Below are 18,762 nucleotides of genomic sequence, written 5' to 3' on the forward strand. Positions count from 1 at the left end.
ATGTAATCATTGTAAACTTTAACTGTATAGCTTTTCATTTGCAGCTTTCCTTGATCTGATCTGAATACCAGTTACCAATCATCATCAAGTTATTCTTCACATTAAAAATGAGCATTGTGGTTATTTCTGTACAAAAATGCCAATGTTCTGGTTAAATTAATATTAATAAGTAGAAATAAATGATTTATATTCATGGTCAAATAGTTGTTTAAACCTCTTTTGCTTTTCTTCAAGAGATCTCTCAGCAGCCTCAACATGCTGGAGCTTCATTCTTCTATCATCTATTAAGTCCAATCAATTAATAGCACAGCCATCTCACATAAAAATCCAATGTTTATTAAATTGACGACAGGCTTCGACTTACAATCCTCATCTTTCGTTGTACTAATTGGAGCACCGATCTTAAAAACTATTTCAAAAGGCGATTCTTCGCTTCACTTTGACGTCCATAATCATAACGGGATGGGTTCTCTTTTTCATTTCATTTCTTCCACGCTGGCTTCAATGTAAGCACATCTTGATACTCAAAGCTAAATTGGGGGGGAAATTAAAGGGCAACACAGTATGGGAATACATAGTAAATTACATATAATTATGTGTGTGTGTGTGTGTGTGTGTGTGTGTGTGTGTGTGTGTGTGTGTGTGTGTGTGTGTGTGTGTGTGCGTGTGTGTGTGTGTGTGTGTGTGTGTGTGTGTATCCTCTATGGTTCCTGTTTTATAAAATAAATTAAAGTACACAATACACGTGACAGCAATTACTTATATGAATAAATACACATTTCAGTGTAATAAAATGAGAATATATATGTTGCCATGTTGTTAGATGACATTTTCATTCTGCCACTCTGCCTGTTTGTTCTGCGCCTCCTGCCAACTCCTGCATAACCTGCTGCTCCTGCCCTCCACCTGCCTCCGAGCAAGGCTGCAGCTGCTGCAGGAAATCATCCAGGATCTTCTGGGCTGAAAAGGAGGTCGTTCCCACAACATCCTGCTCCAAAAGCGTTACCTTTAACCCGTCCGTCCCTCCCCAGCTGTCACCACCTACATGGAGGTTTGGCTCATAGTTATCGGCCGAGTGAAGCTGCTTTTGGCTTTGTGGGTAGAGAGGTTGTGGCCTGGCAGCATAACTGGCAGCCATTTTCTTATAGATAGCAGTGCTGATGCCTGACACAGTGAAAGGAGGGCTGTGGATGGACTCGTGCTGACCACAGAGACTGCCTTCTCCTCCTGAGGTCGGCATCGCCTGTTTAAATGGTATGAAGGCCGTGACTCTCTGCGGACCGGCCTCTGATTCCGTCAACCAGTCGCGTGGCGCTTCCTCCACTTTAGGCACGTGGGATCGGCCCACTGTTTGTGGGGAGGTGGCAGAATGGCCGATTGGAGCAGAGGTCGTCAGAAAGTTCTGAACGGCGTCTGATGAGTCAAAGTGCTTCTCCAATAACTCCTTTATCAAGCACGGCACCTGAGAGCGAGACACACAAACACTGTGAACTCAATGTAAGAGAAGAAGAAACATCGCTTCACAAAGCTCCTCCTCATCTCATTCAGTTGTACAGCAACAGTTTTTAAATACTTTTTTTAACCTATTCATTTAAAGGGGGAAGAAAGCAATCAACACAGGTCACATGAATGGAAATGTTTTTCACAAGCACAATCGAAAACCTGAGTGCAGAAATATGTACTTACTTTACTTAAGTATCGTACTTGAAGTAGTTTACTTTCTGAAATATTTCCATTTGATGCTACTTTCTACTTCTAAATCACTTCATTTCAGGGGGAGCTTATAATGACTCCCTGCCAGAGGGAGGTGCTGTTTCTGTGGATTGATTGGTCAGGAGCTGATCAGGCCAGTTTTAAAAAGGATGTCTGCTGGAGACGACTTCCCTCTCTGCCTTCTTCCTGCTCCCAGCCAAACATGTGGTAGAGTTCATTGTTGTTTAGTTTGAGTTATATATTATTGCATACAGAGAAACCTCTGAATAAAGCAGTCCTGGTAGGTAGGGGTAAGTAGCCATTTTGTATGGGGAACCTCTTTTTTCTCTCCTGTTTTATATCAAGGAGGCAGGTCGGAATCATGTTTTTTCTTTTATATTCTTATTTTTGGTTGTTAAGTAAAATGGTTTCAAATAAGAGATTTTGTTTGTTGTGCTCACCCTAAAGTAAACTGCCTTTTTATTGAAAATAAATCTAACTAAATAAATATTATAAATCTGACTCAACTACATTCCTCATATATTTCACACACAAAAAAATAGAGAAATTATAAATTACAGACATTAACATTAAGTATCAAATAAAACACAGATTTTTGTTGCAGAAAACTTTCCTCAGGAGAGCTCAGATTTATCTTGTAACCCAGATCAGCAGTTAATTAAGGTTAAAGGATCATGAGCAAAAGAAACATGATCAGGGCATCCCTACTTTGACTAACAGCCTTTTAAAATAGGAGCTCTATTTTTGGAGCCCCTTGGGCCCCGATAGGCCTGCGCGTGCATAGGCCCATTAAATGAATCATTTATGCTGTCTCACATATGAGTACTAAAATGAGATTTTATGGTAGCTGCTACTTTATCATTTTAACTTCATTATGATGAGGCTCCAGTAGAGAGAAGGAGGAGCAGTACAAAACCAGGCTTAAACACAAGTTGCAAACTTACCCGAGATCGAAACAGAATTCATAAAAATATGGAAGCTAGGTTTGCATCATTTTCAAACTGAAATATCGAAATGTCCCAACAAACAAATGAATTAAAGAGGATTGATCCATCCCAGTATTATAGTTAGTCACATAATTGTTATCTGAAGTGTGCATGGATGTCCAGTAGGTGGCACTGTGCTCACATTGATGTTCTCCAGGGCTGCGATGGTCCTGTGGGCGTCCTCCAACTCTGAACCCAGCTGTGACACGCGGTTTAGTAGGTACTTCCTCTCACTAGACAGGCTCTCTGACTGCACACACAAACACAAAGACACACATATGATATGAGATTTACATGAATGTAGCTGGTTCGTGTTAACCAGTCTGCTTCTAAATCAATCGTGAGCTCTTACGGCTATATGCAGGTGTTCCCCCAGCAGGTTGTTGGCCTGCTTGGTCCCAGTGTGGGTCTCTAGAAGGCTACAAGACAAAGAGGACAATAGAAGAAAAGATAACCATTAAAAAATAGCTATTACCAGTATGATTTACACACTTTATGCCATTATCTTTTATCTAGGTTAAAGACAGTTGTTTGTCAGGACAAATGGCACCAACAAACTCTAACAAACATGTAACAACTGACACCAAACCGAAACCCAGTGTGAGGCGACCATTCATTCCAGTTGCCCCAGTCTGTTGAAGGATGTGTGGTATGTGCCTGTTAGGCAGGCCGTGGTTGTTTGGTGATAAATGCAGGCCTGACGGGGCTCGGGTTACAAGGAGACTCTGGCTGGTGAGTGTGAAGGGAAATGACAGATGTCACGAGTCCCCCTGTCTCTGTTGGTGAAGGGGTCACTGCAGATCACAACGCCCACAGAAATGCACAGGGGAGACTGTATGTTCCATGGATCAATGAATCTATAAAAGAGTTATGTAAAGCCATAGGGTGACTTGATGGGTTTGGTTCTGGAGTCAATGTATGTGCACTCGTCCCACCATTTCATCTCATATAGAAGCATGTAATTGTTTATGTGCTGCATCGTGCTTCATGTGGAAGGGTTGTAATCTTCATGATTAATTTGTGCACCCAAATATAGTCATAGGGTATGAACAACGTTTATAGTCATCCTTCTGTGTTCTGTTTATGATCCCAAACCTTCTATATTTCTCCTTGACATGGCTGAGCTCGTCTCTGGTCCTCTGCAACTCGGTCTCAAGGCTCTCGATGCAAACCACAGTCTGCAGCAAGTTCTGCTGAAGATCTGAATTCTCCTCCTGCAGCGCCCTGAACACAGGAATTATGGGAGATGGAGTTTTGTCACAGAAAATACTAATCCTGCAGAGTAATTAGAAGTGTTGCCCTTCTGGACTGATGTTTTCAAACATTTGCTGTTTTAATTTACTACATACACATACGGTAAGTCTGAAATCAATAATGACCTCAAGGACTATTCAAGGTGATTCTCTCATATGCCTCCATTTTGTTAGTCTATTCTGCATTGTCAGAAGGACTTTTATATTTTCTGTTTTGATATTTTGAACTATACTATAATTTTCGTTATAAAAATTGAATAAATACCTCATGAAAAAAGGCTGAGACTCTTGAACAAGCTACAAAGATGGCTGTTAAATAGTTAATGTGGCAAACCACACAATAACATGTATTACATAGAGGAGGCTGACTCATATTATTTTTGGTATGAAAGCTATTTAAATTTGTTATGTTGTCCTACCTCTACTAAGTTTTTCTGTCACATATTATTTTTCTAGCGACGTAGAAATGGTTATATAAATGAGATCCACAACGCCCACACCTCTTCCTGCTAAACAGGAGTGGAGGGAGAGAGGATGCTCATAAGTGTGATCAATAACCACTGACCCATCAGAGAGAGAGAGAGAACAAAATGAGACGGAGAGAAAAATTCATGAAGAGCTGCAGTCAAATGCGAAGTGGGCAGACGGGAAGAATATTATGCACTTACTGGAGATGGTTGGCATCGAACAGTGAGTCCTAGAACAAAAGAATAAAGGAAGAAAAGTGAATAATGCTCATAAGGCAGAGAGACATAAAGTCATTTAGGACACTAGGGTAGTTGACTTTTCATCAAACATGACACATTGAATTGTCAATGAAACTTGTGTACTCTACTCATATGTAATAAGAATTAAGCCATCATATACATTCTATATTACGTGACCTGGAGTTCGGCCCATGCACACGTTGTATAAATGACGGGACACGCCCAGGATGGGTCACCAGTCCATTACTGAGGACATGACAGATTGAATAAACTATTGAGTTATGGCAGACCTGCTCCCGGAAATGGACTCTACTAAAATCAATTTGTTTGCGGCCCCCTTGCATGTGTGTCATTATGTTTATGTAGCTACGTGTCAAATTCGCTGATCCTTAACTCGACAAGACAAACTCAGTGAGACCAAATCCTGAACAGTAACCACATGGAAAAAAGGCAACGTTATGTAAGGTGGAATGTTGTGTGTACTTTTCAGCACATAAGTAAGCCTGAGCAGATTCTTACATAAGAGCAACGTGATTCTTGCTTTTTATCACGCTAACTGTGAGCTAGTGTGATGGTTTTGTCTCAGTGGATGTGTGATGTGTGTTGTTGCAGATCCATGAAACCAAACGCCATTTAAATGTTGAATCAGGTAGTTTCAAATGAGTTTCCCTTAAAAGCACAGGACAAGCATCTGCTGCATTGCTGAAGAATGACTCAGCCTGCAGTGCCTCGTGTTTGACACGTACTGCACAGCCTGTGACTCAGCTGTACTGCCTCTGCAAGAGAGGAGCAATGCTGTATTTATCACGTTCCTCCCGTTCTGTCTGCACAGAGATATCTTCCCTGCAGTGCAGTCGTATGCCTTCAGGAGCTTCATCACTCCCTTTTACAGTTATGATTCATCTTTCTTTTTTCTCAACAACACAATATAACACTTTTTGATGTATGTCTTCATGTCTCTTCGTTCAAATTGATTGATTTTATTTGATGAACGTTCTAAAATGACCACATATCATGAACACAACACCTATCGGTCACTTCTTGATCTGTGATCGGCAAATAGCAGTTAAGAAAGATGCTTATTTAAAATCCAACTTTATGCATGAATATAAACATTTAAATGTGTTTAAAATGTTTGTTTTAAATGATGGCATCAACCGTTTTTTAGATTAATATCTAGCAAATGACAAGCTTATTTGGTAAAGAATGCAACTGTATTATATGGATTATAATAATCACAAATGCATGTTTTTTTAAAACCATTTTAACAATGATTTTATTAACCAAAACAGGTTTTCTTTCATTTCTATTTCTATTTCTGTTTCCGATTCATGATCTGAGGTCTGAAATCCCGCTTCACTGCTGTCTCTTCTGTCTCATATTAGTGTATCATATTAAAAAAGAGCTATTAAACTCACCCTGTGTGGTTTAGAGGGCCCTGCATGCTCTGACTGGTGTCGACTGCTCTGCACCGGACTGTGGCTAGGAGCTGTGAAGGCTGTGTCTCTGGTCCTGGATGAATCCGATTTTGTGGATGAAGACTCAGATCCGAGGCCTGGCCTCACATCCTGGGCTGAGGATGGCGGGGAACTGGCGAGCCTCCGGTTCCCAGGGCCGGGGTGCGCTTGTTGAGGCTGGTGCTGAGGGAACTGTTCTGTATGTTGACTGTGGGAGGCAATGGGTTGCTGCTTGTGGTGGCGACGTTGTTTGGGCTGGAAGGGTTCGGGGCTGGTGCTGGTGCCATCTGTGAGGTAAGGGCCATATCTGCCATAGCTGTCCCCTATCCCAGAGCCCCCAGTAGGCGACGGCCTCCTGTCTTTACGGGGAGGGTTGTGGCTGTGAGACTGGGGGTGGTGTTGAGGTGGGGGGCTACCGTGGTGGACCCTAGCTCCATATGAGAACGGTTTGTCAGGGTTGGAGCTGTCTGAGTTCTTCCTATAGCTGCTGTTAACTGCTTTCCCCTGTCTGCTGTGCTGTCTCGGAGGCTGCGCCCTCTCATCCCCTGAGCTCCCTCTGTGCTTCTTGGGTGGGAGCTGAGGTTTGACTGGTGCAGGGGTCGGTGCTGGGCTAGGTGTCTTCCCAGTCATTTTATCATTGCTCACACCCAAGATGGTGAGAGCCGACGGACTTATGACCTGTTTTGTAATCTCATCGAGAAAGGCTGAGAATTGCAACTTTCCCTTCACAGCATTTGCCCGGGCCTGCTCTACCTGGACTTGGGTGGCCCCTTTCCCCTTCTGTCCACTGGGATCTTGTCCTTTGGAAACTCTTGGGGACAGCACCTCCATCGACTTCGCCTTGCGAATGTCAGTATGAGGTGCCTTGTTTTTGAGGATACCTTTGCTGGGTAGCTGGCTGGAGGATACTGCTCTTTTGGGACCCTTGGAGACCCCTAACAGGAAGTCCTCCTCGTTGCAAGCCAGGCTTCGGTTCAAACTAGATGCTTTATACAGACGTCCATAGTTGATGTGCGGAGCCGTGGATTTCTCTCCTCCAAGATCACTTTCAATACCCTGCACGAGGCCTTCTTCGCTTCTGCTATGACCTCGATCAAGAGAAGCAAAACCACGCTTTCCCCTCTTCTGTGCACTCTCAGGTATCTCACTGCAAACAGGGCCGGTTTTGCCGTGTTGGACGGTGGCAAAGACAATAGGCTCGCCGCTGTCCTCCCTGAAACCTCTGCGCACATCAGAGATGTTGGAGCAGGACAGCGAATGCTGTGGCTGCTCGGCACGATGAAGAGAAAATGGATAATTTGGTCTTTCCTCTGTGTACCATGAGGAAAAGGAGGAGGAGGAAGAGGAGGAAGAGAGGGAAGAAGAGGAGGCCCTGGAGATAGTTACAGGTGTTTCGTGGTTGTACAGTATCTCGTCCTCTTCGCTGTGGTGAAACTTCTGTGTGTGATGGCGTTGGTGGGCGTCGTGGTGTGGGTTATCGCCGTGTTGATGGTAATATTGGTGCCCTTGACTTTCATCTGTATTTCTATCTGTGTCATCAAACAATGTGTACCTACAACCCAAGGGCACAGGAACATAAGCACCTTGAATGATGTCTCTGCACGAACCACTATTTGATGTGCACATACATAACTCCATTGTATGATATATACGTGGTGCACACTGCCATTACATTAGCCAGAATCTATAAATGTGATTGCAAAATGCAGATGCCTTCATGTTTAGCTTTTGCTCTATACAAGCAATTTTCAGAATGTATGCAATTTGTTTTGTGAATACGGTAATTCTTCCATTGTAAACCTGTCAGACTGGAATGAACCATCCTACCTGTGTGACTGGGGGTCTTGTTGATGCGGAAGGTGGTGATGATGATGATGATTGTGCTTCCGCGGCTTCATCTCGTCTGGGCCAGAGGGGCCATGAACAGGCTTAAAAAACTTCTCCATCACCCGTCCTTTCCTGGGTGGAAGGCTGATTGATGTCGTCCTGATCGGGTTGACAAAGGCTACTGATGGTGACCCCTTTTTGTACTCTGCTGCTTTCCTTTAGCTTCTTTTTTTCTGACAATCTTATTCTCTATAAGGCTACAACTTGTCTGTCGATGTCAGACAGGACAGTAATTCTGCTGCTTCTAACTACAGAAATAAGTACAGCATGTGGTGAGCTTTTGTGGAAAAATAAATCATATCCTAAACTAGCTAATAAGGAGATCAGTCCTAAAAGAAATTGACTTCTACAGAAGATAAATCTCCAAGTGGTTCAGCGATGCATCCAGTAGTCGGATTGTTTCTACCTAAATGAATAGGTTGGTGTCCCTCAACGGCTGGCTGCAGAATACCAACATCCTCCCTTGTGAGCAGGAATGTTTGAATTCCTGGACGGTGGCTTGATTTTGCATCACGCCTGATGTAACAGCTCATTGAACCAAAGAGACAATCGAACTGAGCCCTGTGGAACAGGATCTATAACATGGTTCATTTAACCCACTGATATAACTTGCAGAATTTGGATTTGCACTTCAACTTCAACTTCATGTCTATATATCCTATAATCTTGTGTGATCGTTTTTTTATTTACTTGGATTTCACCACTGTTGTTATTAACATACAAAAGCAGGAAAGAGCATTAATGCTATTGAGCTGCTCCATTGATTCGGGGAGGTTTCCTGCTACCATCTGGCTGAGGCCTACATGATTACATTTACAAGGCGTGGGCGATGTGACAATACCGGGGGATGTTGAAATTTGCCAGCCGTCAGAGATTATGTCATACAATATTTACTGTGGTAGCTATATTTTAGTGTCTGTGGTTGTTTTAAATCACTGTGGACCATTTTGCAAATCCATAAGAAAGATTGAGGAGTTACATACAATGTTTGCATCAATGTGAGGAAGTGTTTTGATTTTTCTGGTATCTAATGTCTGGTTTAGCCTAAACATTCTTAATTTTCATGTTATGTCATTAATACACTGTTTTGAGATTGTTTTGGTGGTGTGCAGTATTTCCGTGTTTCACTACTCCCCCCTCTAATACAGCTTTCGTCTTCTAAAACATCACAGTCGTTATTGCTCTGCAGCTTCCAAGACAGTCACTCAGTGCAAACACCTTCATGATGACTTTGATTAGCAAGTATCACACAAAGGCTTTCATGAGACAATAGCATTAAAGGCCTTTGTGTGGCGTGATTATCACATGAAAGAAGATGCGTCTTTTTCTAATGCGTGTGACTATTTCGTGTCTAACCATGAAAAAAGATCAATTCACTGAGCTTGGGAGGGGCTGAAACTCACACAGAGGACAGTACCCCACACCCGGCTTGGCTGATCAATGACAATAAGATCCTTCCCACCCGCTGAATTCATACCAGACAAATAAGAGCCATCAAAAATGTGTACGTATAGTCTAGTCAAATGAAATCCAAAAATACACGTATTTTTTCTATGGTTTTGTGTGTGTGTATGTGTGTGTGTGTGTGTGTGTGTGTGTGTGTGTGTGTGTGTGTGTGTGTGTGTGTGTGTGTGTGTGTATAAACAATAAACTTTATTAGCAAAGAAAGAAAAAGATGATTATACAAGGATCCCAATCTGGAAGTGGTTTGTTATTCCCATGCTCACAATACAGATTTGACATTTCTGAAAGTTTGCACATGCAGCAGGCCTCAAACTTCCACTGCATCTCCTCCGATATTCAATAGAGAAATAGTTTTAGGTATCTTCACCATTTAAATATTGTTGCTGAAAGGAAGGAAGGAACAACTACAAGGACATGATTGTGTTTTGACAACATTTATCATTTGTGAACTTTAGTGTGTTTAGAGAAAAAAAAAATGTATCTCAAAGTGAAGTGAAAACATTCTTTTGGTAAGCTATCTATCCACCACACTTTAAGGGAAGTTGCCCAGACTTGTCCAGACCAAGCTTCTGTATACAACTTTGAAAACCAGATCAGCAGAAGAAAAAACAAGGGAGGGGGAGGACAGCAGAGACATGACACGTCTTTTCACTGCACCCTCTTCTGGTGGATAAAAGTAACTCACATTTTGAATATTCAGTCCTGGTAGTTTTCCACCCTGTTCTAGCAACAAACCCTCTGGCACTGGATGCTTCTATATGTTGCCAGTTTTATCACGTATACTCTACAGTCAACACCCTGGCTTCTGTATTACTATATTAATTGGACATTAAAGCCAAAACTAACATTAAAAGGCTTGTAAGACATGGTTTATGTGATAAATGATGCCACATATGGTCTATTTAATGAAGAAAAATTATAGTGCCAGCACTAACAGCCTTGGAGCAACTACTAAATCTAAATAAAAGAAAAACACTTTAGTAAACATATGCCATCCCCAAGTTAGAGGAGATGAGTTGGCTGTTTTCTATTGTTCGTTAATCACGAATAGCATATCATTGCAGTAAAGGAGAAGGAGATCCGGCTACACAACCAAAATCTAGTTTGAGCCGGTTTGCCTCGCCGTGTTCAACACACATAGATATCAATCCGCCGACAGTCGTTCCTGTGACGTCAGCTGTTTTGGCTGTTGGTTATCATGGTGTTTTTCATTGTAAATAGCCACGCTGTTTTGCGTTTCACGATATACCAAGTAGTGAAGTTAACGGGCAACATTAACATAGTCATGCTTAATTCACTCAATGTCTTACTGGGCTCGAATGGTAGCACCCCTGCCCCCATTTAGTTGTCTACTGTGTGCCCTATCTATGATTCATTTCCCCATATACATATATTTTCTCACGAACTACCATCAACTTTCTGTTTTGAATTCTGATCTGAAGCCACAATGGACTTTGGTAAGCGTTTTTCCGTTCGTAAATGGAACTACTTTTCTCACCGGATGAATACATCGTCTGGTCGTAGCCGATTCACCCAAACCATATAAATAGTGCTGGGAAGCCATTGCGGTTCAGACTGCATTGATACGAAATCGACGAGATGTGAGGCGTGAAGGTTAAACCGAAACTATTTCTTTCTTTTTATTGCGTCGAGACTAGCCATATATCTATATGATATTAAGAATTACTTTATCTAACTACTTCTGTTAATTTTTTGTGTCTTTTGATCAGTCAGTACGTGATAGGCTTCTCGACAGCTTAAGCTAGCTTCAATATATCAAGATTGAAATCTACTATTTACTTCGTTTTTAAATCATTTTATCGATCTTTCTGTTTGATTAATACGTTTGAGCGTAACAACATGTTGGTGAAAATCAGCATCGAACCGAAACGTACGCTTCATAATTATGTTTTTCTCGACACTGGTTACCGTTAGCTTACGTTATAGCGCTAACGGCAGGCCAAGCCAGCCAAATATAGCTTAATCTTAGTGCCAGCGTGAAGACGTTGCTCCTTAACGTTCGTCATCTTCGTTTAACAACGGTTAACGTGACTCTAGACGTTATGTATTGGCAATACGTGTCTTGAATCTAACCCAAGCTGGTAGTTACCATGTTCTTAACGACGGCCTACTCAAGATGGGAGTCGTGACGCAGCAGTCTGTAACTGATGGCGATTGGTCCGTTTGAATAAGTCGTGACGCAACCAAAAAGATGGAAAGGGAGTGGTCAGGATTTTCAGGCTGAGAGGCTTTCAATGTCCACAAAGCTGCGCCAAGAAACCGCAAGTATCTTATTTTTAAATAGATAAATTTGTCGTTTAATGACGGTGACGCATAACGCGGAGTTGACTAACTTGGTTATAGAACACCATCGCAGAACAGAAATAACAGAACATTACACGAGCTTTTTTTTTTAAAGCCTGCATAATTTAGTCAGAGCAGTTAAGCGACGAGTCGCAAGAAATGCGCTATTAAATAGAATCTATCTGACAAAATTAAGACATAGTAAAGGATGTGTATAATGAATATCGATTCCTTTTAGCCATCTGAAAAGTCACAATTATCAGTAGTTTGTATGCCAAAGAAGGCAGTCGGACAATCTTTTATTTTATTTTTAATTTATTTAATGTTGGATGAGGCCTTGTCCTCAGTCTCTACAGTCTATGCCATTGTTGATGTTGGCGTTATATTTTTTGAAGTGAGGGTGTCATATTTGACCAAAGAAACGTCTATTTCAAGGCGGTTTGCTAACGATCAAAGCTCATACCTAGAGGTGTAGCTCAAGGAATCGCAATCTCAAATGTTTTTTTTTTTTCTGAATTTTTTTTCTGTTAACTTTTTAATTGCTTAGAGAAGAAAGAAGAGCTTTTTTTTTTTTTTTTTTTTTTTGGGGTGGGGAAATGGACTGAGTTATCATGGGGAGGAATGGACTTAGTAATTAGAGGAAGATCGCAGGACCAGTGTGGAGCGCGGCGACGGGACACGGGGAGGACCGGAGTGTGGAGCCAGGCAGCACAGGACCAGAGGGCGTGGGAGGACCAGAGTGTTTCCAGGCAGGACAGGACCAGAGGGCAAGGAGGGATGAGCAGAGGGGACCCAAAAGAGCAGGAAGCGGTTGCAGCAGCTGTCGGCGTGTGTACACCAGAGGGAGCCAGAGGTGCAGGGTAGCAGCAGCAGCAGCAGCAGAGTGTCCATCGCTGAAGTGGTTGCAGCAGCTGTCGAGTGTACACCCGAGGGAACCAGATGTGCAGGGTAGCAGCAGCAGAGTGGCCATCGTTGAAGTGGTTGCAGCAGTTCCAGATCAAACCAGCCAGTGAGGGGGTGGGACAAGGCGCACAAGTGTCTTCTAGCTTCACAAGTTTAAAGAAAGGCGTTGGTTTGTATATTGGGTAGAGGTATATGTAACATTCTCAGATATTTAGTTTTTTGCCACTATCCAGAAACCATTGTCGTGGAACACAATTTCTCGCACAGCTTTCTCTTCCTCTTTACAGGCAACCCGTGTAACGCGTTTTGTACCGTGGTCAGCCCTCCTGTTGTGCGCTGACTTGAGTGTGGTGGTGTCTGCTGTGATGAATGCCTTGGTAGTGTGCTGGCGAGAGGACCATCTTATCGGACTCCTCAACCCCCTGCGATCACAAGTAGTTCCCCCCCAGCCAAAGGAGAGAGGCATCCTTTTGTTGTTCAATAGGTCTTCCCCAAAGAAGCTTTCGGCATTGGAGTGTGAGAGTGGATGGTCTCCTGTGCGGCCGATGTGTGTATACAGCACCCCTTCAGTACTCCAACTGCGCATCATTGGTACAGATCAGCAACATCTACCGCTTAACCTGAGCAGTGAGTTAATGCATGAAATGTACATGTGGGTGTAACTATCCTGTACATAATCTCTGACTGTCTAGTCATTTTTTCCAAGAAAAATATGTATTGAAATAGTTTTTTTTTTATTTTTTATTTTTTGGATGGGGGGATTTAAGGGGAGGGGGGGGCATTTAAAACGTCTTTCGAGTTCTTCTTTTCACAGGCCTGGCCCCCTAAAGCTGATCATCGAAAGAATCTCCCTGTGCTAGCTGCTCGGTTGAGCTCGTCTTATTTACAATAATGCTATGGATCGGGATCATTCGCTCCCACTGCGGTTTAGAGATGTAGGAAGGTATTGTTCAATAAATCGGTTTCTTTGTTGATTTCACACCATTTGGAACGTGTTGTAAATTGGGTTTCATGCACATCTTTTGGGTAATGGGTGGGTGGGATTGTGGGGCGTTAATCAGTCTCTTCCTAGACTTCACAGCTGTTACCAACGCAAAATGGCTTGACTAGGAAACATCCAGGCGCGCCCTCCAAGATTCAAGTGGACTCTTTGCCTCGCAGGATAGCAACTTCAAAACTAGTCTCCTGGTGTAGCAAGAAGCTCTGTTTTCCCAGGGAATGTGGTAACGAGTCTCTTTCTTAGAAGACATTGTAATTCTGTACAGGCTTCACGTTGCTTTGTGGGGTTGGGAGGGGCTTGTGTATTTGTGACTCTTGCAGAGTTATATGGCCCGCCCTTCAAAAATCTACATTCAAGTCCACATCCGGTTCATAAGGAAGGAATCCATCGCGTTCAGGCCTGCGGTATTTAAAAGTTCTTGGAAAATTTATTCAATATTTTTATTCGTAGTCAAACAGTTGTGTCCTTATGACGGGAGTTCTGTAATGCTAGCAATTGTCTTGTAGTCCTGTACTGCATTATTGGAGGGGTATTGTGGGGAGAGAGGCTTTTTCCTTTGCATTTTCAGTGTGCTGTGTCCTGTGCGCTTTCCAATACCCGAGACCATCAGGAACTCTCCTAACTCATTGTTTGTACAAGTTTCCTTGCGCACCAAGCATCACGTAAGGTCACTAAACGTGTTCATATTTCTCTTAACATTCATTGTCTGGCTAAATACCTCCATTGCCATTCCTTTGCAATTAGTTGTTATGCCTTGTATTGACGATACAATGAGTGAACTATCTGTAAAGGATTTTCTTATTGCATAATAAATGCATAGCTTGTTGTGATTTGAATACAGTTTTGGTATGCATTTGTTCTTTTTGGGGGCTTGTGTGGGGTCGCTTTTCTTGTGCTTTTTCAGGTATGACTAAAGCTTGGAGCTTTGTAGAGCACGGATGTGACCTGGGCTCGAATGACATCTTTTTCAAAGTGGAAATTGAAGGCAGATAAGTGGAATCCATCAGATATTGATCTTGGAAAGCAGAAAATTCTTATCCTCAGAGAGGGTCACTTATCTTGACTGGGCTCATCTGCCCTCATTGTTCTTGAAATGAAAGCAACTTGCTATACTTGACTGTAGAAATAGCACTGGTGTGCTTTCTAAACAAGTCTTGTGATAACTGGAAGATTTGATGTACAGCCATTGATTCTGAAGTTATCTGCAGTAAAGCATTTGGGTAAGGATAACAATGGTCAGTTCTACGATACTGTGGGGGGGGACATAGGGGTGTCTCTTGTCTGCCTCTTTGATCTTACAGAACAGTCCAAAGGAAGAATGCAGTCTACCTAGGACAACACAGGGATCATCCTGCCTTTGAAATCAACCAACATGCAGTTTGAAGCGAGTGGAGTCAGGTTGTTGTATGTGTAGATTTGAAGAATAGACCCTCAGCTACTTGCCCTTGCGCAACTGTGCAAATGGCAGGTCAGTCATACAAAATGATTTGCAGTCGCGCATCTGTGCGATGTTTTCAAAATAAGTAGCTGAGGAAAGCTGTGCATTGTGCAGCTTTAATTTGGTCTGAAATGCAGCGCAAAGGTGTTGCATTCGTTTTTATATTGTGCATTGGTTTTGGTTGGGTGTATCCCTACGCTTCTCTTTACAGAAATCAAGTGCAAGAGTGGGTCAAGCACGAGCGAAGTCCTCTAACCTGGAGCATGTAGTAAGATGTTGGCTTAATTTGTCAAATTAAACTTCTGCAATGTTATAGTTGACAAACTGACATCTTGGAACTGGCTATGTTAACCTGAAATCATCAGTAACAACAATGCTTTACTAGCATTCTCTTCAGCCATGAGGCCCTATTGCTTTGCATCTTAAACCATAAGATGAGTAGACCTCAATTCTTTGAGTATTTTGTGGTGGGTTTTGTGTAGATCACTCTTTGTTTCAGATCATTCTCGCCTGCCTCTGAATGCAAAGCCATCTGTGGAAGCTGTCAGCAAATGAGTGTGGCCCCTGAATGAAGTACCAACCCCTTGTGCGCTTGAGCTTAACTCTGTTCCCTCCCGACGTCCTTCGCAGAAGCCCCGCTCTCTGTGTTTGTGTGCCTGTTTTTCTTTTCCCCTTTGGTTTCTCAGGTCAAATTGCCTAAAATTTGTCTTAATTTGTCATCTGGGATGGCCTAACCTGTGACCGAACACTGAGAATCCAGTCAAATTTTGATCAAGAGCTGCAAGCTTGTCTCACAAATACTGCATCACTTCAGGCTCATGGGTGTTAAGTTAAGTAATTTCGGTTCCCTTGATTTTTCTTTAACATACCATGGCTTTAATGTGTAACTCAACATGTTGCATGCACATCAGCTCTGCATTACCTTTTATTCGTAACATAACATACTGTTCATGAAGTCGTCTTTAAAACATTGCAGTCGTGTTTGGTCGGGATTGTTTTTGTGGGAGGGGGGCAGGGGCGTCAACATTCTTCTCTCCTTTTCAGATTTCTCATTCAGCTTAACTTGATACTGAGCCAGGCAACTTAACCCTCTGCCGGGAGTCATGGATTGACTTGGTACAGCAAGCCACTAGGATACAATCTTATTGAGCGTCACTGAGGACGAATAGCTGTGGTAAATGCTGTTACACCAGTTGTGGTAATTTTACTATTGACTGAGAATTGGTGTATGTGGGTGGTTTTCTTGGGGGGGGGGGGGGGGGGCTTACATTCTGTCTTTTTTTCCATTGCAGCTTTAAACTTCCCTGTCCATTTGACCCGCGAGTCCAGCTGAATTGCAAAGGGAAAAACGGCTTTGAGATGCTGGTATCGTGGTCTTGATTTTAACGAGGATAAAAGTATACAGTGGAATCAGTCGTACAACAATACACTCTTGTGGGTGATGCTGGGGATTGGGGAAACCAGTTGTCTGTCTTCTAGTTTCAGCCTCGTGACCAAGCGAAATCCCCATAAGGTGACAGGAAAATATAGCAGCCAGGGGTTTTCTTTTCTTGGAGGAACAAATAACATTTGTTCCTCCATGTTTTGCTTTTGCCCTATTACAGCAACAACAAAAAAGCAAAAGACTCCGGTGGTGGCACTCCTGGCTTGTTCAGGACAGGGTTCAATCCCCTGCGGTGTCTTGCTTTTTTTTATGCTGGTCGGGGTAGAAAAAAAACGATTTAGTCATTCAAGGACCATTTCATATTGTAATGAATTTGATTGAATGGGTTTCCTAGTCACATTAGTAATTACTCGGTAACTGCACGGAAACCATGCGGTTCAATATCGATGATGGTGGACAATGCATTTGACAAGAACAGAATAGGAGCGGGTGACTTGAAACTTAAAGTGTTTTTGTGCCTTTTTGTATTGTACTACTATAATTTGTTTTTGTTTTTTTTTAACATGGAATGTCTTCAATAAATGTATTTTATTTTTCACTTAAACGTTGTGATTTTGTTTTTATTTTATTTTTTAATGAAAGACATGATGCATTTCTCACTTCTGCTCACCACAGTAGCAGTGTTGAATAAATGTTGGTTCTTGAGAATTGGTCTGTCCATCAGATTTATGCTATTGCTCTTATATACTTGACTGAGAATCTTTACAGGCAAGCCGTGTAACGCGTTTTGTACCGTGGTCAGCCCTCCTGTTGTGCGCTGACTTGAGTGTGGTGGTGTCTGCTGTGATGAATGCCTTGGTAGTGTGCTGGCGAGAGGACCATCTTATCGGACTCCTCAACCCCCTGCGATCACAAGTAGTTAACCCCAAGCCAAAGGAGAGAGGCATCCTTCTGCTGTTCGATAGGTCTTCCCCAAAGAAGCTTTCGGCATTGGAGTGTGAGAGTGGATGGTCTCCTGTGCGGCCTGTGTGTGTATACAGCACCCCTTCAGTACTCCAACTGCGCATCATTGGATTCAAGGACCATTTCATATTGTAATGAGGTTGATTGAATGGGTTGCCTAGTCACATTAGTAATTACTCGGTAACTGCACAGAAACCATGCGGTTCAATATCTATGATGGACAATGCATTTGACGAGCAGAATAGTAACGGGTGACTTGAAACTTGTTAAGTGTTTTTGTGTCTTTGTGTTGTACTGCTATAATTTGTATTTTATTTTTTTAAACATGAAGTGTCTTCAATACATTTAATTTATTTTTCACTGAAACTTTTTTTGGGGGTTTTTTTTTTTTAAATGAAAGATGCATTTATCACTTCTGCTCACCACAGTAGCAGTGTTGAATACATTTTGGTTCTTGAGAATTGGTCTGTCCATCAGATTTATGCTATTGCTCTTGTTATATACTTCTGAGAATTGTAATTTGATCTGTATGACTGTGAAAATGTGTTCAGTTGCTTTGTATGTAGCATCAGAAGGCCATTTAAAAGGTCCTTAATAATTTTAACTGCAGAAACACTGATGCTGTACCTTTTTGTAGTTTCTAAGAATAACGTATTGCCGTAGATGTCTAACTGAAGTTCTAAGCATCTAATAAAGGAGTACATTTGCATGTTTGCTTAAAAGGTCTCCTATGTGTTTTTTTCCCTGTCAAATTACAAACTTTCAAAAATGAAGTTGTGACCATGAGTCTACAGAACTACTGTTCTTGTAAGACTACAAAGTAAAGTAAAACAAACGGACAAATATGAGTTGCAAGCATTGTATGCATGAAATTTAAACACTAACGGTTCACTTTTTTCTAAAGCAGTTTATTGTGCTGCTGAGAGTCACAAAGATGTGTGAATAGTCTGTAAAGTGTAAATTTGTGTTTAAAAAAAAGTGTTGCATCTGGTCATATCCTGCAGCATCTCTTACTTTACTCTGGTTGTCTTGAAACTCTCACTGAGTCCACCTTGGGGCAAATAAGGCAAACGTGCCATCTAAATGCATCATAGATGACCAAATGTGTTACACTAAAGTTCTCTGGGACAATACAAATAAATATGCAAAAATCGCTTTGGCCCATTTGACCCCTTTGGTGGCAGTTTGGTTAAACACAAATATACCCTTTGAATTTTGGCACAGGGTCCCTCTACAAGAGCGGCAGTGAATGGAAATGCAGGACCTGCCTAAAAGTCCTGCTCATGTGAGTTTGTCTTGTGCT

General features: G+C 42.1%; 1 protein-coding gene and 1 long non-coding RNA gene across 2 annotated transcripts; one reads left to right on the forward strand and one right to left on the reverse strand.

Annotated features, from left to right (window-relative positions):
• Positions 1 to 687: 687 nt before the first annotated feature.
• LOC311013939 (uncharacterized protein) lies at positions 688 to 8,292 on the reverse strand. Its single transcript, XM_084010251.1, has 7 exons — positions 7,944 to 8,292; positions 6,078 to 7,668; positions 4,621 to 4,649; positions 3,795 to 3,923; positions 3,052 to 3,118; positions 2,842 to 2,949; positions 688 to 1,462 (listed from the first exon to the last, which is right to left on the reverse strand). Exons 1-7 carry the CDS (start codon positions 8,060 to 8,062, stop codon positions 833 to 835), a joined length of 2,673 nt encoding a protein of 890 aa, XP_083866377.1. The 5' UTR covers positions 8,063 to 8,292; the 3' UTR covers positions 688 to 832.
• A 2,731-nt stretch (positions 8,293 to 11,023) lies between these two features.
• On the forward strand, positions 11,024 to 17,825 carry LOC311014037. Its single transcript, XR_014597216.1, has 2 exons — positions 11,024 to 17,285; positions 17,324 to 17,825. It is a non-coding gene; the product is annotated as an uncharacterized lncRNA (long non-coding RNA).
• Positions 17,826 to 18,762: the final 937 nt, after the last annotated feature.

This window comes from Eutrigla gurnardus (assembly GCF_963514095.1).
Source record: "Eutrigla gurnardus genome assembly, chromosome: 5".
NCBI classification, from domain to species: Eukaryota; Metazoa; Chordata; class Actinopteri; order Perciformes; family Triglidae; genus Eutrigla; species Eutrigla gurnardus.